The sequence below is a fragment of the Xenopus laevis genome, chromosome 8L (assembly GCF_017654675.1).
Source record: "Xenopus laevis strain J_2021 chromosome 8L, Xenopus_laevis_v10.1, whole genome shotgun sequence".
Classification (NCBI taxonomy): Eukaryota; Metazoa; Chordata; class Amphibia; order Anura; family Pipidae; genus Xenopus; species Xenopus laevis.
This window is the reverse complement of record NC_054385.1, coordinates 126,698,849-126,715,919: the sequence shown is the minus strand read 5'-3', so window position 1 is coordinate 126,715,919 and position 17,071 is coordinate 126,698,849. Positions and strand designations below refer to the sequence as shown.

Below are 17,071 nucleotides of genomic sequence, written 5' to 3'. Positions count from 1 at the left end.
GTTCGTTCATGAAGAAGTTCTGAGAGTGTTCCCTGTGAAGGAATTCAGGCATATTATTCCAGAGGTAAGTCTTTGCCAGTATTCTTGAGACTCTAGATACATAATCTTCAGACTCTGGATGCTTATGTCCGCAGTTCCACAAAATTGGATGCAGTCATTTGGTACCATTAAAGGTACTTGTGCCCCAACCCACTGATTGCACTTCCATATAGATGTTCTTGGCACATGTTCCTCATCCATCCATCCATCCACACTATCCCAATAGTTATACTGTTTAATCTGCTTGTACGAATAGTATTGTATATACTATTATTGTAAAAGTATGAGAAGTCAGGAAGTCGGAAAACTCACAATTTGTAACGTTCAGTGTCACCGGGTCACTTCTCTCACTGGTTCCAGTCTGACACTGGTAATTCCCTCTGTTCTTCTCTTCTGCATTCTCAATTCTAAAGCTCCACTCCTCTCCCTTTATCCTCTCATTGTCCTTGTACCAGGAATATCTCTGGTTTAGTAGAGAAGTAGAACTCACGTTACATATGAGAGTTATAGAGTCATTCTTAGCTATTGTGGCCCAGTTTGGTGAGAAGGAAACCACAGGTCTGACCAAAGCTCCTGAAAAGACAAAGGTTTTGCAATTTTATTGCACCTTAGTATTAAAAGTAGTTAGAGTAATTAGATGTACCAAATCCAGAATTTTTCAACAAATATCAACTCTTCAATTAAATTTACACATTGAAATTTGACATTAATCAAAGAATATTTGCATAATCTTCAGATTTCTGATTCAACCAAATCTAAATTCTGCAAAAAAAAGTGCTCAGACTCATCCTAATCATGGATTCTGTGTATCTTTAGTGGCAATAATCACCATCATTTCAATTGGTTGTATGATAGGATAGAGTATTACTTATAAATGAATAAATAGCCCAATTGACAGCATTGATAGCCCAATTGACAAGCTGATTTCCTACTATCACGACTACCACATAAATAACTGAAAGTCCTGTGCCTGATTTTCATACTATGTACTTCCATGACACATGCATTAGATGTATAGAATTGAAACAGATAAATTGGGAAGGAAAATTATAGAATCAAAGAGAACTCCATAAATGTACCTGTATTTTCCTTTGGACAATTAGTGTGATTAGTATTTACATTGAGATTCTCACCTTTACTTTCCATAACTGAAACTGCTGCAAAAAAAGGAGAATTTTTATCAGGCACAACATACAGTATAAACTGAGTATAATAATATGTCTTTACACTAAAACGCTTCATATTTGACAGGCATTCCTTACAGTTTTTGATTTATCAATATTCTAACTAATTTTTTACCCCAATTCAAGTATTTTGGTATCAAAAATTAGGAACTCAACCTGAAAAAATTCACCAGAAAAAACACAGCAAATAAAAGCTGGCGAAGTTTAGATGGAGTTAATGGGAATTGTTTCTAACAGCTTTATTTACACATTTATTTATTATTTATTTTAGCAGTTCATTAAAACATTAAATTTTTTAGCCTCATTGCAAATGAATGGAAAAATGTGATTCTTGCTGGCGTGTGACTTTTTTTTGAGAAAAACCATGCACAATATTCTTTTGCAGTTTCTCTTAAATAAACATAAACTAGAAAGTAAACTAGAAAAATTCTCACAAGTTTGTCGCAGGTTTTGGTTTTTTTTTTTAGCATCTGAAATCTGGAAAGTTCATATAAAAGGCAATGGGAGTTGAATTGGCAAATTCAAACAATTTTTCAATTGATGTTTTTTATAATAGTTTTAAATATTCCGGACTTGTGTTTTTTAACAAATAAGCACACATTTGAATCTAGCCAGATGTTGAGATTTTTCAAATTTAAAATAAAACAAAAATTTAATTTTTGAAAAATCATGTTGAATGACACCATGTTGAGTTTATCACTTGTCAAATCTAGGAAAAACAAGTAAATATATGCTTTTTAAACTTTGTTATTTTACATTATAAAATGTAACTAATATTTAATTATGAGATTAGGAAAAATGTATTTGGTAAATACAATTATATACAGTATGAAAAAGTAAAACAAAAAGTAGAGGAGCTAAAAATATAAAAGATTCTCAAAACCCTGGTTTTCAGTAAGATATATGATCTACAGTGAAACCTCAATTTTATATCCCCTGATTTTAAGTTTTCTTTCATTCTACACCCTATTTTGTGGCCCCACCAATACGCAATGACTTTACATTTTCCCCTTATTTTACATATTTTTTTCTGTCCCATAGAAATGTAAAATGGGGGTTCTACTGTATTATCCAGAAACTTACAGAAAAACCACCTACCATAAAGTCCATATTGTACTTAAAAGTGAATCCATATTGGTGGCTTAACAATCCTACTGGTTTTTTTATGTGTTTTTAAAAGCCTTCAGTGATCCAAATGAGTGAATGCCGCCCATGACTTTAAAACCCCTACAGTAGGTGCCAAGCATTCTGGATAATATATTCCATACATATATGTATAAATCATATCTCCCAACTGTCGCATTTTCAGAGGGACAGTCACGATTTTGGCACCTCAGACCACAGTCTCTGGTTTCTTACTGAAACAAAGGTTCTGAAACTTGAAGGGGAACTATCAAGAAAATAAAAATTGAATATAAGCTTCATCATACTGAAATACAATGATTTAAATAGTATGCATCATTTCTGAAATAATCAAGTTTATCTTCACTATCCCTCTCTCAACATCTATTTATTTTCATTCTGTCTTCATGCAGCAGTTGGGTGTCAGATATTCATTGACAGTTAGATCCAATATATCTTATATCTTATCCATTTCCTAGCAGTATTAGAGCTCATTCAAATAACTGATTCCAGCACCAACAAAATATAACAAAATAACTGCATTTTACACAAATTGTGCATGTAGATTGTAGAGAGACATGATGTCTGGTCAAAAGGAGTTGTGTGTGTGAGTAGCTGGGAAGGAGACTGTTTCCCCGCTGAGCTGAAGTTTTGGTGAAGGCTACAAGTGACTGGAGAGAGGCAGAGAAACCCCTTCCTAAGATAGTGCTAAAGGAAAACTATACCCCAGAACCCGGGCCGCACAGGCGCCCTAGGGATACCCACCGGACATGTTTGCGCAGGAGCAAAAAAACACACAAAAAGCACATCGAGTCTGGCAGAGAGAGGACCGGACTAGGGGTAGGCGACAGAAGAGGTACGTGCCTGGCGCCTACCCCCAGCTTTGCGCTCTAGGCACGTGCCTACTCTGCTTACCCCTTGGCCCGGCCCTGAACAATGTAGGTCTCTATAAAAAGATATTGCATAAACCAGCTCATGTGTAAAACCTGCTTCATGTAAATAAACCATTTTCATAATAATATACTTTTTTAGTAGTATGTGCCATTGGGTAATCATAAATAGAAAATTGCAGTTTTAAAAAATAAGGGCCGCCCCCTGGGATTGTCTGATACACAGTGCACACAAACATACCAAACAAACCATACTTGTTAGGTCACATGAGCCAATTAATAGACAGAGTTGTGTCTTTTGCTTCCTCACTTCTTCCTGTTACAGTTAGAGCTGCAGTATTTCTGGTCAGGTGATCTCTGAGGCAGCACACAGACCATCATGAAATGGTGGCTCAAGGCAAGAGATGTAAAAGGGCAATATTTACTTAAATATATATTCCAGTTTGATAAGATTATTTAATATGCCACTTAATATGCTATAAATCTGTTGCTTAAGTATTCATTTTGGGGGTATAGTTTTCCTTTAAGTAAGAGTCTAACAGAGAATTGTTTTGGACTTGGAAATATTGGGGGCTTAGCTAGAGTGAAGGAATAGAATAAAAAAAACTTCAAATTATTTTTTTGGCTACTTCGACCATCGAATTGGCTACTTCGACCTTTGACTACGACTTCGAATCGAATGATTCGAACTAAAAATCGTATGACTATTTGACCATTCGTAGTACTGTCTCTTTAAAAAAAACTTCGACCCCCTAGTTCGCCACCTAAAACCTACAGAGGTGCCATGTTAGCCTATGGGGAAGGTCCCCATAGGCTTTTTAACAATTTTTAGGTCGAAGAATCAAACGATTCGAATGATTTAATCATTCGATCGAACGATTTTTCATTCGATCGAACTATTCGCGGTAAATCCTTCGACTTCAACTTTTCTCCAGATATCCCATTCGCAGGGACATCACCAATTTACTAACAGGTGCAGGCGACAATTTGCAAGCGAACGGGACCGTCGCTACCTTTCATTCGCACTCTATCACCAGGCGACTTTTCGCTCGGACAAATGGTCGTTACTCCACAAAGTCAGTAAAGTGAGAATTTTATTTAACGTTACCTCTTTCGGCAGAGTTTCCTTCGCCACCTCAGACCAGGTGAACTGCTAAAATGAAGCTACATCTTCCTCAATCTTCTTCTATAATATCCTTTCTGCCGAAAATGCATTAAAGTTGTAAAAACTTTGGTGACTTTTAATTTTTTATGTGGAATTGCCTGCAAAAGTCCTATCTATTAAACTTTTTTAGGTTAACATTTTTCCCCAGACATTTGAGGGGCATGTAACATTCATTTTAAGGTGGGCTCATGTGTAGGGCATTATAGAATCTTTTTTTGTCTTTATTCAGGTTCCTTGGACATTTGTAATAAAAAGTGGCCACTTCAAGCATTTGCACCAACATCTCTAATAAAGACATATATATGACCTACAGTATATGTACCTGCCCTATTCAAATTGACCTAAGAGTAAGAGGACTAATGCAGTTTCGCTAAGCAGAAGTGAACACAATCCTAATTTCACTTTGAAACGCTCGCACTGCCGAAGAAACGCTAGCGAAAAGCCGCCAGCATTCGGAATCCAGGACGCAGTTTTGCATTTTAGTGAATTAGCATAGTGGTAATGAAGTTTTGTGAATGAATTGTATGTACATATAGTAAAAATTGGACTTATAAATTAATGAAATTATTCATTGGTGGTTATCAATGTTTTGATCACAGCAAGAAATCTCAAACAAACCCATAAGCCCACAACCTAAAATAGCCATTTATAAATGTAAAAATGGCAACAAGCCAGGCGCCCAGGACTTTACAAGTGCATAGTTTACTAAATACATTCTTAAACACATCATATTAAACACAATTGTATTAATAAACAATGAATATAACAGAGAAATCAAAAGAAAGGGTAAGTGTGTCACTGCGGTGTACAAGTGAAACATATAACCACATTTGTATACAGTGACACAAACACACAGTGCTAGAGCACATGCAGAACTCTGTAGTCCTGCTGTAAAGGTCATTCGAGAGCTGTGGTATCATCTCTGTTAAGCATATCTGTGTGTTATAGTTGCATACCTCCCAACGGGACAAAAAGACTCCTATTTAAATAAAAACTTTTAACTTATTTAAGACCTGAGAGTGCCAATCTCATTGTTTGGTTAAATATTTTAATTGGATACCACATACTTTATGAAGCAGATTTATCAAAATGTATCAAAAGTCACATTGTACTTCCTGTTAAAGTCTTTTTCTACTTGATCTGGATCATTCTAAGCACTTTTGTAATGTATATCTGTAGGGGACTTGTAAATTAGTCTCCCAGTATTATTTAGCATGCATTCCCCTAGTGTTATAGACTCCTAAACTAGGTCCTAAAATACAGTTAGGAGGGAGACCTGTTTCCTTATCCTGCTTTGAGCTATACACCCTACAGTTCAACCAGTGTTGAGTAGATGGCACTGTGCTACAGTGTAAAGTCCTGGGCAGCCATATGCCATGTGCTCATGGTCCATTTTGTGCAAGCTCTAGCCTGAGGAGGCAGGCCTGGTTAACATGGAACCTAGACAGGTCAGGTCTAGTAAGGATACTCTAGAAATGAGGTTATTTAGCAGAGCAGCTCAAGTCTCCTACGAGGATTGTGAGTGGGATTAAGATGCTGGGTACTAATTGCCCAGAAGTAGGGACTAAGTCTACAGACCTAGGGATTGTAGAGATTCCCCTCAGGTTCCACTTAGGGAAAAGGCTGAAAGCTGGGTGTACCTACAATGCTGATGTGTATGTTCTCTTTCCTGCAGGGACTAATACTGACCATTGGGGATTGTGAGGATATGCCTATCCACTGTTGCTCCTTGTTCCTGATTGATCTTTATGTACACTCCTTTGTGGGTTATTCTTTTCAATAAATATGTTCTCTGGTTGAGTTACAAGAACCACTGGTGCTCAATTATTGTACTCTGCACCTATTTACAGTTGCACTATACCCTGCCTCAACACCGTTGCGAGGGTTTATCCCCTGAGAAATAAGGTCTCATCCATAGCAAAATATTGGAGTAAAGTTCATAGTTACAGAATAGTGCCACTCAATTTACTATAGAGTTACACATTAATTATTTTTTTTAATCCCGGGATATTTGAGGCTACATATACTGTTAATATGAATTAATTTTAAAAAAAAAGAAAGAGGCTGCGCTCATCTGCTCTTCTGTATTTCTGCTTAAAATTTTTTAGAAACCTTTCTTAAATTTTTCCTAAGCAGAAGAACATCAGAGCAGCCTCTTTCTATCCAAGGGACTAGTTTGGAGTCAGGAAGGAATTTTGGAGAGGCAAATTGGAGAGGCTTCAAAAGGGTTTTACGCCTTCCTCTAGATCAACTGGCAGTTAGGCAGCTTATATATAGACTTAAAAGGTTGAACTTGATGGACGTGTCTTTTTTCAACCTAACGTATTATGTTACTATGCTACTATGACAACTTCCTTGACTACTTGGTGGTCAGACTGGTGGGAAACTGACCAGCAGCTGTTGTAACAAAATTCATTCATATTAACAGTACATGTATCCCTTAATCTTGGAATTAAATAAATAAAGAATCAATGTAAATTACAAAAGTGCTAAGAATAGCACTCTCATCAAATTATATTCACTTATTTTAAAGGTTTACTTATCCTTTAAAACTTTTTAACTACTGTATACCACACAGTTTTTAGACCTATACATATCTGCAACTTTTATCAGGCAAATAAACGTTCTTTTGACCATTAGTCAAAAAACTTGTGAGTCACAAAAGGTGTCATTCAGCATTTCCTGTTAATACTGTAAATGTATTTTTGGTACGTATAATTCAGAAAGAGTGATTAAACCTAGAAAAAAATGTTATCTCTTAAAAAAATATCATAGAAACCCTATAGTGTATAATTTATTTGCTCACAAAAAAACAAAAGAAATAGCTGATGAGTATTTAAAATGTCTTTTATCAGTATCTAAATTATAATTATATTATTATTATTATTACTTTATCAAAAAAAATGTTGTATATCAAAACAAATTTTTTTTTTTTTTAAAACAGGATAGCAAGATGAGAACTTTGTATAAGTAATGCTCTTGGGGTAACCACTAATGAAGAATTAAAAACAGAAGGATCTGCAATGATAAAAAAAATTGGTTATGTAACAAACTTATTAAATAAACTAGCATATGCAAAAATTACATACATTGTCACCCTTTTCTGCTCTAGTTGACATAACATTGATTTAATATTAAATAACCTTTCTGAAGCATATACAGGTATGGGATCTGTTATCTGGAAACCCGTTATCCAGAAAGTTCAGAATTACAAAATGACCACCTCCCATAGACTCTGTTTTATCCAAATAATCCTAATTTTTAAAAATGATTTCCTTTTTCTCTGTAATAATAAAACAGTAGCTTGTACTTGATCCCAACTAAGATATACAGTAGTTAATCCTTATTGGAGGCAAAAATGTTTACATGATTTGACTTAAAGGGGATGTAAAAGCAAAGAAATAAAATAAAATTTTTACTTTTTTTAATGAAAAAGAAATCTATCTCCAGTAAAAATTGTGTACCATTTTCATAATAAACCTGAGAGTCCCTAACTGTTCTGCAGGCAAACGATCATACTTTCAACCAGCAGGGGGAGCCCTCAGCCTTACTTCCCAGCCATGCAGAACTCAAGCAGCGTTGTTTGTTTCCTTGTAGACAGTGCCAAATCTGGAGCTGCTGCCGCCTGAAGCATAAGCCCAGATGGCACCTCCTCTCTCCCGCTCCACGCTTAAAAGTCAGCATTGGAGCGGGTCAAAAGGGGGCAGCATCATTAGTGCATTGAGCGCAATTGCACTCTTTGCACTAGCGGAGCCAAATTTCTGGGTTAAAACCCGGAAATTTGACTCTTAAAGTTATAAGAGGCGGCTTTTTGCCACCCCTTGTTCTCACCTTGCCTCAGGGCAGGAGCGGCCCTGCCTGTAGAGCAGTAGGTGATTGTGTAGAGATTTGTATTGGATTTTATTATTTGCCTTTACTTCCTCTTTAATGTTTCCAACTCCAGCTGCAGGGACAACGCTCATGGATCCAGATGAAAACAGGTAGAATGGGATTCTATTTGGAGGATTATTTTGCTGCAGCCACTGGTTCTGCAGAGTTGGAGAAAGTTTTTATTAAACAATACAAAAACTATAAAATCCACATTAGATTACATGACAACTCAGAACCCAGTGCAGTCTGTATATTCTGATTATTAATCAGTCTTGCTGTATCGGCTTCTGGCAGATATTATTTGACTTGTCCTGTTTTGATCATTTATGGAGATCCCTAAGCAGCCCAGACCACACTGAGCATGTCCAGAGTCTTGGTCTTGCAAAGATGTATAACAAAGTTACAAGATGGTGACCCCCTGTGGCCAACTTTGAAAGCAGAAATCATTTGTTTGATTAGGCTTGTGGTGCAGTAAGTTCATGTTTATGTTTAGTATACAAAATACAAAATAATGCATTTGGACAAAAAAGTTGCAAAGACAAAAGAAGTTGTGATAAGAAAAAGCTTCCATTAACTTTAATGCATTTGGAGCTGTTGACACCCACTGGCTTCAATGCGTTTTGTGAATTTTTCACTTTCACAATTTTTTTCACAGTTTTTCAAATTTTCCAGCAAAGTGGGACAGATTCGATCATCACTACATACATTGGAAATTATGTAGTTGAACACATGCAACAACAACAGCATTAAATGTTGTGCCTGTTATATACAGTTGTGCTCGTAAGTTTACATACCCTGGCAGAATTTACGAACCATTTTTCAGAGAATATGAATGATAACACAAAAACTTTTTCTTTCACTCATGGTTAGTGGTTGGCTGAAGCCATTTATTGTCAAACAACTGTGTTTACTCTGTTTAAATCATAATCACTACACAAACTACCCAAATGACCCTGATAAAAATTTTACATACCCAGTATATAAACTTTTGATCAGGGTCATTTGGGTATTGCCCCCTTTAACATCGACAGCTTGAAGTCTTTTGTGGTAGTTGTGTATGAGGCTCTTTATCTTCTCAGACAGTAAAGCTGCCCATTCTTCCCTGCAAAAAGCCTCCAGTTCCTGTAAATTCTTGGGCTGTCTTGCATGAACTGCACGTTTGTGGTCTCCCCAGAGTGACTCAATGATATTGAGGTCAGGAGACTGAGATGGCCACTGCAGAACCTTCACTTTATTTTGCTGTAGCCAATGACAGGTCGACTTGGCATTGTGTTGGATCATTGTCATGTTGTAATGTCCAAGGACGTACCATGCCCAGCTTCCGGGCTAATGAGTGCAAATCTTCCTTCGGTATTTTTTGTATTTCACCTAAAGTTATTTGTGGGGGTTTCCTTGCATCCCAAACAATTTTTCTGACCGTTGTGGCTGAAATATGAGTTGGTCTACCTGAACGTGGTTTGGTTTCAACAGAACCCCTAATTTTCCACTTCTTAATTAGAGTTTGAACACTGCTGATTGGCATTCTCAATTCCTTTGATATTTTCTTATATCCCTTTCCTGTTTTATCGAGTTTAACTACCTTTTCCCGCAGATCCTTTGACAATTCTTTTGCTTTCACCATGACTTAGAATCCAAAAAAACATCAGTGCAGCACTGGATGAAAGATGCAAGGGTCTGTCAGGAGTCCAGAAAGTCATTGACCTTTTATACACAGCCATTAATTACAAGCAAACAGATCACAGGTGATGGTTACCTTTAATAGCCATTCTAACCCTTTTGTGTCAAGTTGTGTGCATGTTATCAGGCCAAATCACCAGGGTATGTAAACTTTTGATCAGTTTCAAACTGGAGGCTTTTTGCCAGGAAGAATGGGCAGCTTTACTGTCTGAGAAGATAAAGAGCCTCTTTCACAACTACCACAAAAGACTTCAAGCTGTCACTGATGTTAAAGGGGCAATACACGGTATTAAGAACTGGGGTATGTAAACTTTTGATCAGGGTCATTTGGGTAGTTTGCGTAGTGATTGCGATTTAAACAGAGTAAACACAGTTGTTTGACAATAAATGGCTTCAGCCAACCACTAACCATGAGTGAAAGAAAAGTTTTTGTGTTATCATTCATATTCTCTGAAAATTGGTTAAGAAATCATAAATTCTACCAGGGTGTGTAAACTTATGAGCACAACTGTAATATCCTTAAAATCTTATATATATATATATATATATATATATATATATATATATATATATATATATAGATTCGAAGTTCTAACGCACACCATCCAATGGAGATTCAAAAATAGAAATCACATACCTGGGTGCTACCCTAGAAAAGCTGCATTATCCAGAATCCATAGAAAAAGGTGCACACCAGGATTTTTCAATAAAACTTCAAATTTATTAAATAATTTTAAAACAGGAACCGGCCGGTTCCTGTTTTAAAATTATTTAATAAATTTGAAGTTTTATTGAAAAATCCTGGTGTGCACCTTTTTCTATGGATTCTATATATATATATATATATATATATATATATATATATATATATATATATATATATATATATATATATATATATATATATATATATATATATATTGGGCCCACACTGTGCCTGTCAGAAAATGCTGGGGGCTGCACTGCACCTGTCATAAAAAGCTGATAGGAGTACTGAGGCTATCAAAAGTGCTGCCGGTCATGCTGCGCCTCTCATAAAATTCTGGGGGCCAAGATATGTATTGGCTCTGGTATGTCCTGCCACCCTACATAGCCATGCTTTGTCCAAGGAGCTGTTTTTATGAGAGAAGCTAAAGCTGCTGCCACCATCTACACTATTGCCCAAAGGAGCACTACATTTGCTAGTCTTCAACTAAAAAAATACAAGTGGGGCTTGAATAACTGCCTACAGATTTAGAATAGTTGAAACTACAGTAACCACATCCTGAGAAACTGTTTAAAGGAGAAGTTCAATTCCTGCGGGGTGCCAAATGTTAGGCACCCACAGTGAATTTTATCAATTACCGGATACACCATGCCAGTGCTCATTTTAGCATTAAACTGCACTGCCCAAGGGCACTTCTGTACAAACACAATGTTGCAATATTCTTCCCTTTTCTCTGTGGGTGCATAAGCACAGTAGAGTGAAACAATTAAGCTAAAAGGAAACTTTATTTCACTGCTGTGTTTGTTATTAATGTCCTATTTCAGTTGACTATTTTTAATTAGTATGAATACTATTATTACTGTGATATAAATGAGCTGTAAATAGAGTCACTAACATGTAAATATCTATTCCAGTTTACAGCTTGAGTTTAATAACTCAATAAAAGTCCTTTTTTTCCAAATTAGAATTTTCCTATTCTCTTTTACTTTATTTCACTTTTATTTGACTTATTTCTGCAGATATTTTATTTCCATTCTTGTTTGGTCTTTTATGGAAAAATTAAGCAATTGCTGATTTCTTAAGAAATCTGAATATTGTTTGTTTCTTAGAAACAAAAAGCCACTTTGTTCCTCACAGGTTTAATAATAAAAAATAAAAAATAATTGTTTTATAGAGGTAAACAAACATTTTCGGCAGGATTATCAACATAGATAAAAAGCTATTTTATATTTACTCTCATTGTTTGGTTTATATTAACTGTACCACTATTTATGGTATTTAAAGAAAGCTTTAGATATAATTATTTTGCTATGAGTACAAAAAAATAGCAAACCATAGTCATAGATTTGTGACATATATAGATTTTGGGAATATCTCTCCTTTAATAGCCTGATTGCTGGCTGGGGAGGATTTAGCCCTTAGTGAAAAAACAGCGCTCAACAGACATTGATTACAGGTAATGCTAAAATGCACATAAAATATAAAACAAGTTAGGGACCGCCATTCGGGGTTTACCTTGACGTGGTATGGTGGCTTATCAATTTTATGATCATAACTTTGTAACAAAATAACCCCTATTTGGGTACATATGCAATAGCATTTATTATACTTATATATATATATATATATATATACTTTAAAGCCTTTAGAGTGCTCCCACAACCCCCTGTTTTGATCTTGTATATATATATATATATATATATATATATATATATATATATATATTTACTATATTAATATTATCTTTGAAATTATCTGCATTTGTGTAATGTTTGACTGGCAAGACTGGCATTTTGCAGTGTTTCTTTTAGTGTAAACTTTGTTAAAACGATTATTTTTGAAAAAATATCAACATCAAACGTTAGGGTAAAATGACTAGAATGCTTATATTTTGCAAATCTAAATTTAAGATGTCTGAGATATTTCTTATTAGTGATAAGATAACCACTGATTTCTATAATCCTAATATTCTAAACTGATAGTCAATATGTGGTATATAAGTATTTGTAACCAAATCAATATCGATCATGTATTAGATAAGAGATAAGAAAAATAACTTTATATAAGTGTACACTAGAGTGTTATTCCATTACATCTGCAGAGCTTCAATAGAATAGGTAAAAACTTGCAAAAATGTGAGAGATTAGAAAAAATGTCTGAATGTTAAGACACTCGTTATTATATCCATTATTATATAACATTTTGTGAAATATTATCTAGGATAACAACTTTGATTGAATTGAGAATATACATTTCTAAATTAATTTATTTAGGAATCTGTGCCGCTAGTTCACATTGATCATCACCAATATTGCCCAGAGCAATGCAATGCAATTATATGCATAAAGTAATTATATGCATATAAGTATGTAATGCAATTGCTCAAACCAGTTGTTCATTGCGGTGGTCTTAGGTTTCGAATCCCTAAAGACTATAGGCAATGATAGACAATGATTTTGAACAAACAATTTTTTATAAAAATTCCAGCGAAGATGTAATTGCTAGAAATGCTGCAGGAATCAAATTTGTTGTAGAACATGAAAAGCATCAGGATTTTAAAGTGAAAATTTGAAATAAAGTTGCTGAGGGACTGTGAAGTGCGCACTCAATCTGTATTGAGCGAATTAATTCTCTCCTTGCTGAGAGTTTGGAGCACTGCACCGAGACCACTGATCGGGAGTAGTGAGTGGCCCATATTTTAAATGACACATGGACTGGTTATTATTTCAAGTGAAGGGTTTGGGGCATAGACACCTGAACCAAATATGATATTTGGTGAGTGATGTGTACATTTTAGTGCCTTTGTATTAAGTAACTGATTTAAATTAAAGCAGGAATGTTAACGTTTACATATACAAACCAATTGGCAACTGTCAAGCTGAGGGGCACATAAAGTTCTTTTCTCTGAGAGCAAATAAATCTGGCCCATAATGATAAAAGCTAATCTCCATATCTGGTTACTTATTTTTCCATTGTAGTCTAGTGTTGTCTGATGTTCCATCTACAAGTCAACTGAAATATTTCATATATACATTTTAGTTTTATAAAGATTTTACTTTTGTAATTATGAAGAGAATTTCTATTTTGCTATTACTTGCCAGTCTGTTAGATACAGTATATAAAGGCACTCTGTCAGTACTGTTGTGTCTTTGGAACCCCTTATTCATTTTAATATCCTTAAAATCTTACAACATAAGGTACATTTTAATTAAAAAATAAAAAATTTAAATTAGGTCTCACCACAATTCACCAGAGTCTTTATTCATTTTTTTCAAACTTTTGCTCATCAAATGAAATCTTCTTTCTTTCTTCTTCTTTCTCTCTTTTATATAGTATTAATAAGGTACTAATACCTCATTAACTAATAATATTTTAATAATAAACCAAGATACTATTTTCTAAAGAATAATAAACCAAGATACTATTTTCTAAAGAAACTTAATTAGAAAATTACATTTTTTTCTGTGAAAAATTGCATTGTCTTAAAAATCTTTTCTGCCTAAACTATCATAATAACATTTTATATTATATTATTACTTTTTATTTATCTTGTTTGAAAAATCTGCTGCTCTAAGCTATTTTATCTGCCCATTGCACATTTTGTAATGCTTATGAAATATGATAGTTATGAACATGGCTAATCCTGCTAAGTAAGATAATCATCAGTTGTTTAATGAAATAGTTTGGGGTAAAGCAATTCAATTATTAAATATTTAATTTGTGTCTGTGTGTACTACATAATGAAGAGGAAAAGTACCATTGTGTAAAAAAATATTTTTATATCGCACAAGAACTATAAGTGTCATTCAAAATTAACCCTAAAAAGGGGCATAATGACAAAATCACTTGGTTGGTGTTTAAAGATGTCAACTTTGTGATACTCAATAAAATGTGTATTACAGAAAATGTATAAGCCATGAGGATATTAGATGTCACCTATAAGTCCCATGACCTATATAAACTAATGTAACCCCACCTGTATAAAGGTGGGGTACATTATTCCCTATATTTATATTATCTCAAAGGTCTCAAACACTTTTTTATTATGCTCTATGATATTTTCAATTGGACTGCCAAAATATAAGTAAAATGGGTTGTACTTACTGAATAAGATGATTAGTACAAGAACTGACATGATGATCTGAAGCAGATGATGTGAAATAGTGACACTCTGCTGAAAGAAACAACTGGTGTGTCACACAGGACTGAAGTGGAAATAAAAACCACAGTCTCAAGGGTTCAGCTCATCTTAGAGAGGTCACAGTAGGAACAAAAAAAAAGGATATTTTCACAGCTCACACCATCTTCACAACTTTTTACCTTGGCCAACTGAATTTGGAGCAGACTTGGTGTTTTTGACCAACAGAATAAAACAATTTTCAGCTGATCATAGAAATCTAACACAGATAGCTAACACCTAAAAAAACAATAGAGGATGCGGTTGAATAACTGAGTTAAAGCGTTAAAATGTAACATATATTATGTATCAAATAAACAGGAAAACCATTTTATAGCCTACTATGTAATGGAATAGCTCAAACCATTTCAGTTAAGGGTTCTTAGATACTAAATCACTGAAGGCTACGGGCAGTAATAGGGCAATGGGCAATGATAGATAATTGATTGATTTAATCAAATGGATTGATTAATTTTGGTCACAACTACAGCAAAGATGGAATAGATAGGAATCCTTTATGAAATATTTGAACTTTGATAAATTTGTTCTATAATGATGACAGCTTATCTATTTGCCAGTGAGTAACTGCAGAAGACCCTGCTGGGTCCAGGAGAGCAGTCGGCCTAGTAAGGCCTTAATTAATGAATTTGCTGTGTAATATCTTGTTAGTTGCTAATTTTTCCATTGTAGTTCAGATGTTCCATCTATTGGCAGCAAGATAATTAACTTGACATATTTAACGACTGCTTGTGCATTACTTTTATGAAGATTTTATTTTTGTAAATAAATTAAAGAATTCTATTTTGCTATTGCACTATTCAGTTATAATTACAACTGTATACTTGGTCATGAAGCCCCTCAGTAATTTTAATATTGGCGCCTGTGAGCTCCGCTGTGCTCACTCTGCATTTGCGGTCGCTATTTATAGAGGGGAAAGAATTCAGTGGTATGATTGTGCAGGGAGGGGGCCAGCGGAGGTGGACCAATGGGGACTTATCGCAAGGGGGGGGTTTGGTTTAATGACCCACAAACTCAAATTGATAGAGTTTTCTGCAAAAAAACTCAAATCGCTTAAACTGATTGAGTTTTCAAGAAAACCCCCCCTGAAAATAACTCGAACATCACGAAGGCTATTAACATCTTCAAATGGTTCAAGGGACCTCTGCCATTGACTTCTACATGACCTTGACAGGTTCAATGTGGGGTTTTTTTGGGTTTGAGCTATTTCCAGGGTCGGGGTATAATAAATCTCCAACAAATTAGTTTTTTAAGAAAAAAAATCGAAAAATTCTAGTTTTTTTAATCCAAAAAAAAAAAAATCGATTTTCTATTCCACAATAACTTCAAAAACACAATTTTTTTCCGTGGAAAACACAATGCAAACCTTAATAAATCTGCCCCTATGTGTTGCAGTTGCCTGTTTCGGTTCCATTCTACTGGACACTCCAATTGAAATAAATCCCTGTAGGGAAGCATAAAATTGACAACAAATTGTGCCATATTCATTTTATAAAGAGACGCTTGCCACACTTTGCCAGATTAAACTTCTACTGAACTCTGTACAATTTCTGATATCCCATGTCAGTATGAGTTTTAGGTGCCCTTCTCACCTGCCCAAAAGTCTGCTGGTGGCAGTGGTGTATGGGACCCTATAGCCCTTTTATTTTATGGATGGATGGGGGAGGTGGCAGCATAGAGCCTTCAGTATCTTTTTGTTTATTTCCCAGTGCAGTGGATATACAGTATGTTTATTTTAATGGAGGAAAAGTTTATGGCCAGCAGCCTCTCTTACAAATCTTTCATAAGGTTGAGATATTAAAAAGTAAAAGAAGCCTTTCATCTAGAAATGTGCTACATGTTAGATTTGTGTGCCGTTCCAAGAAAGTGGAGAATTCCTATCATACTTACCGTAATTCTCTTTTCCTGGCCACTCTTCATATCAGCATTACAAATGGGGGATCCTCACACCACTGCCCCCAGACAAGAATGTCCCTCCTTCCCTAAAACCTTAAAGGTACCCCTGGAGCACACATACCTCGTCTAACATAAAGCATCTGTACTAAGAAGGATGGGAATTGCTGATATGGAGTGTGGCCAGGAAAAGAGAATTACGGTAAGTATGATAGGAATTCTCCACTTTCCTGGCCACTCCATATCAGCATTGCAAATGGATGTATGAAGATATGTCCCTTCAAGAGGGGTGGGAATTAAGCACATAACAAAGACTCGATTTACTGTGCA

General features: G+C 35.1%; 1 protein-coding gene across 1 annotated transcript in view; it reads right to left on the bottom strand.

Annotated features, from left to right (window-relative positions):
- Nucleotides 1-1,245, bottom strand: part of LOC121397216 (high affinity immunoglobulin gamma Fc receptor I-like) — a 36,928-nt gene extending 35,683 nt beyond the window's left edge. The window contains exons 1-2 of the mRNA XM_041573606.1: nucleotides 1,173-1,245; nucleotides 352-612 (exon numbers count right to left, since the gene is read on the bottom strand). Of these exons, the coding sequence (XP_041429540.1) occupies nucleotides 352-612; nucleotides 1,173-1,185 (274 nt within the window). The 5' untranslated portion in view covers nucleotides 1,186-1,245. The remainder of the gene's footprint in view (nucleotides 1-351; nucleotides 613-1,172) is intronic.
- Nucleotides 1,246-17,071: the final 15,826 nt, after the last annotated feature.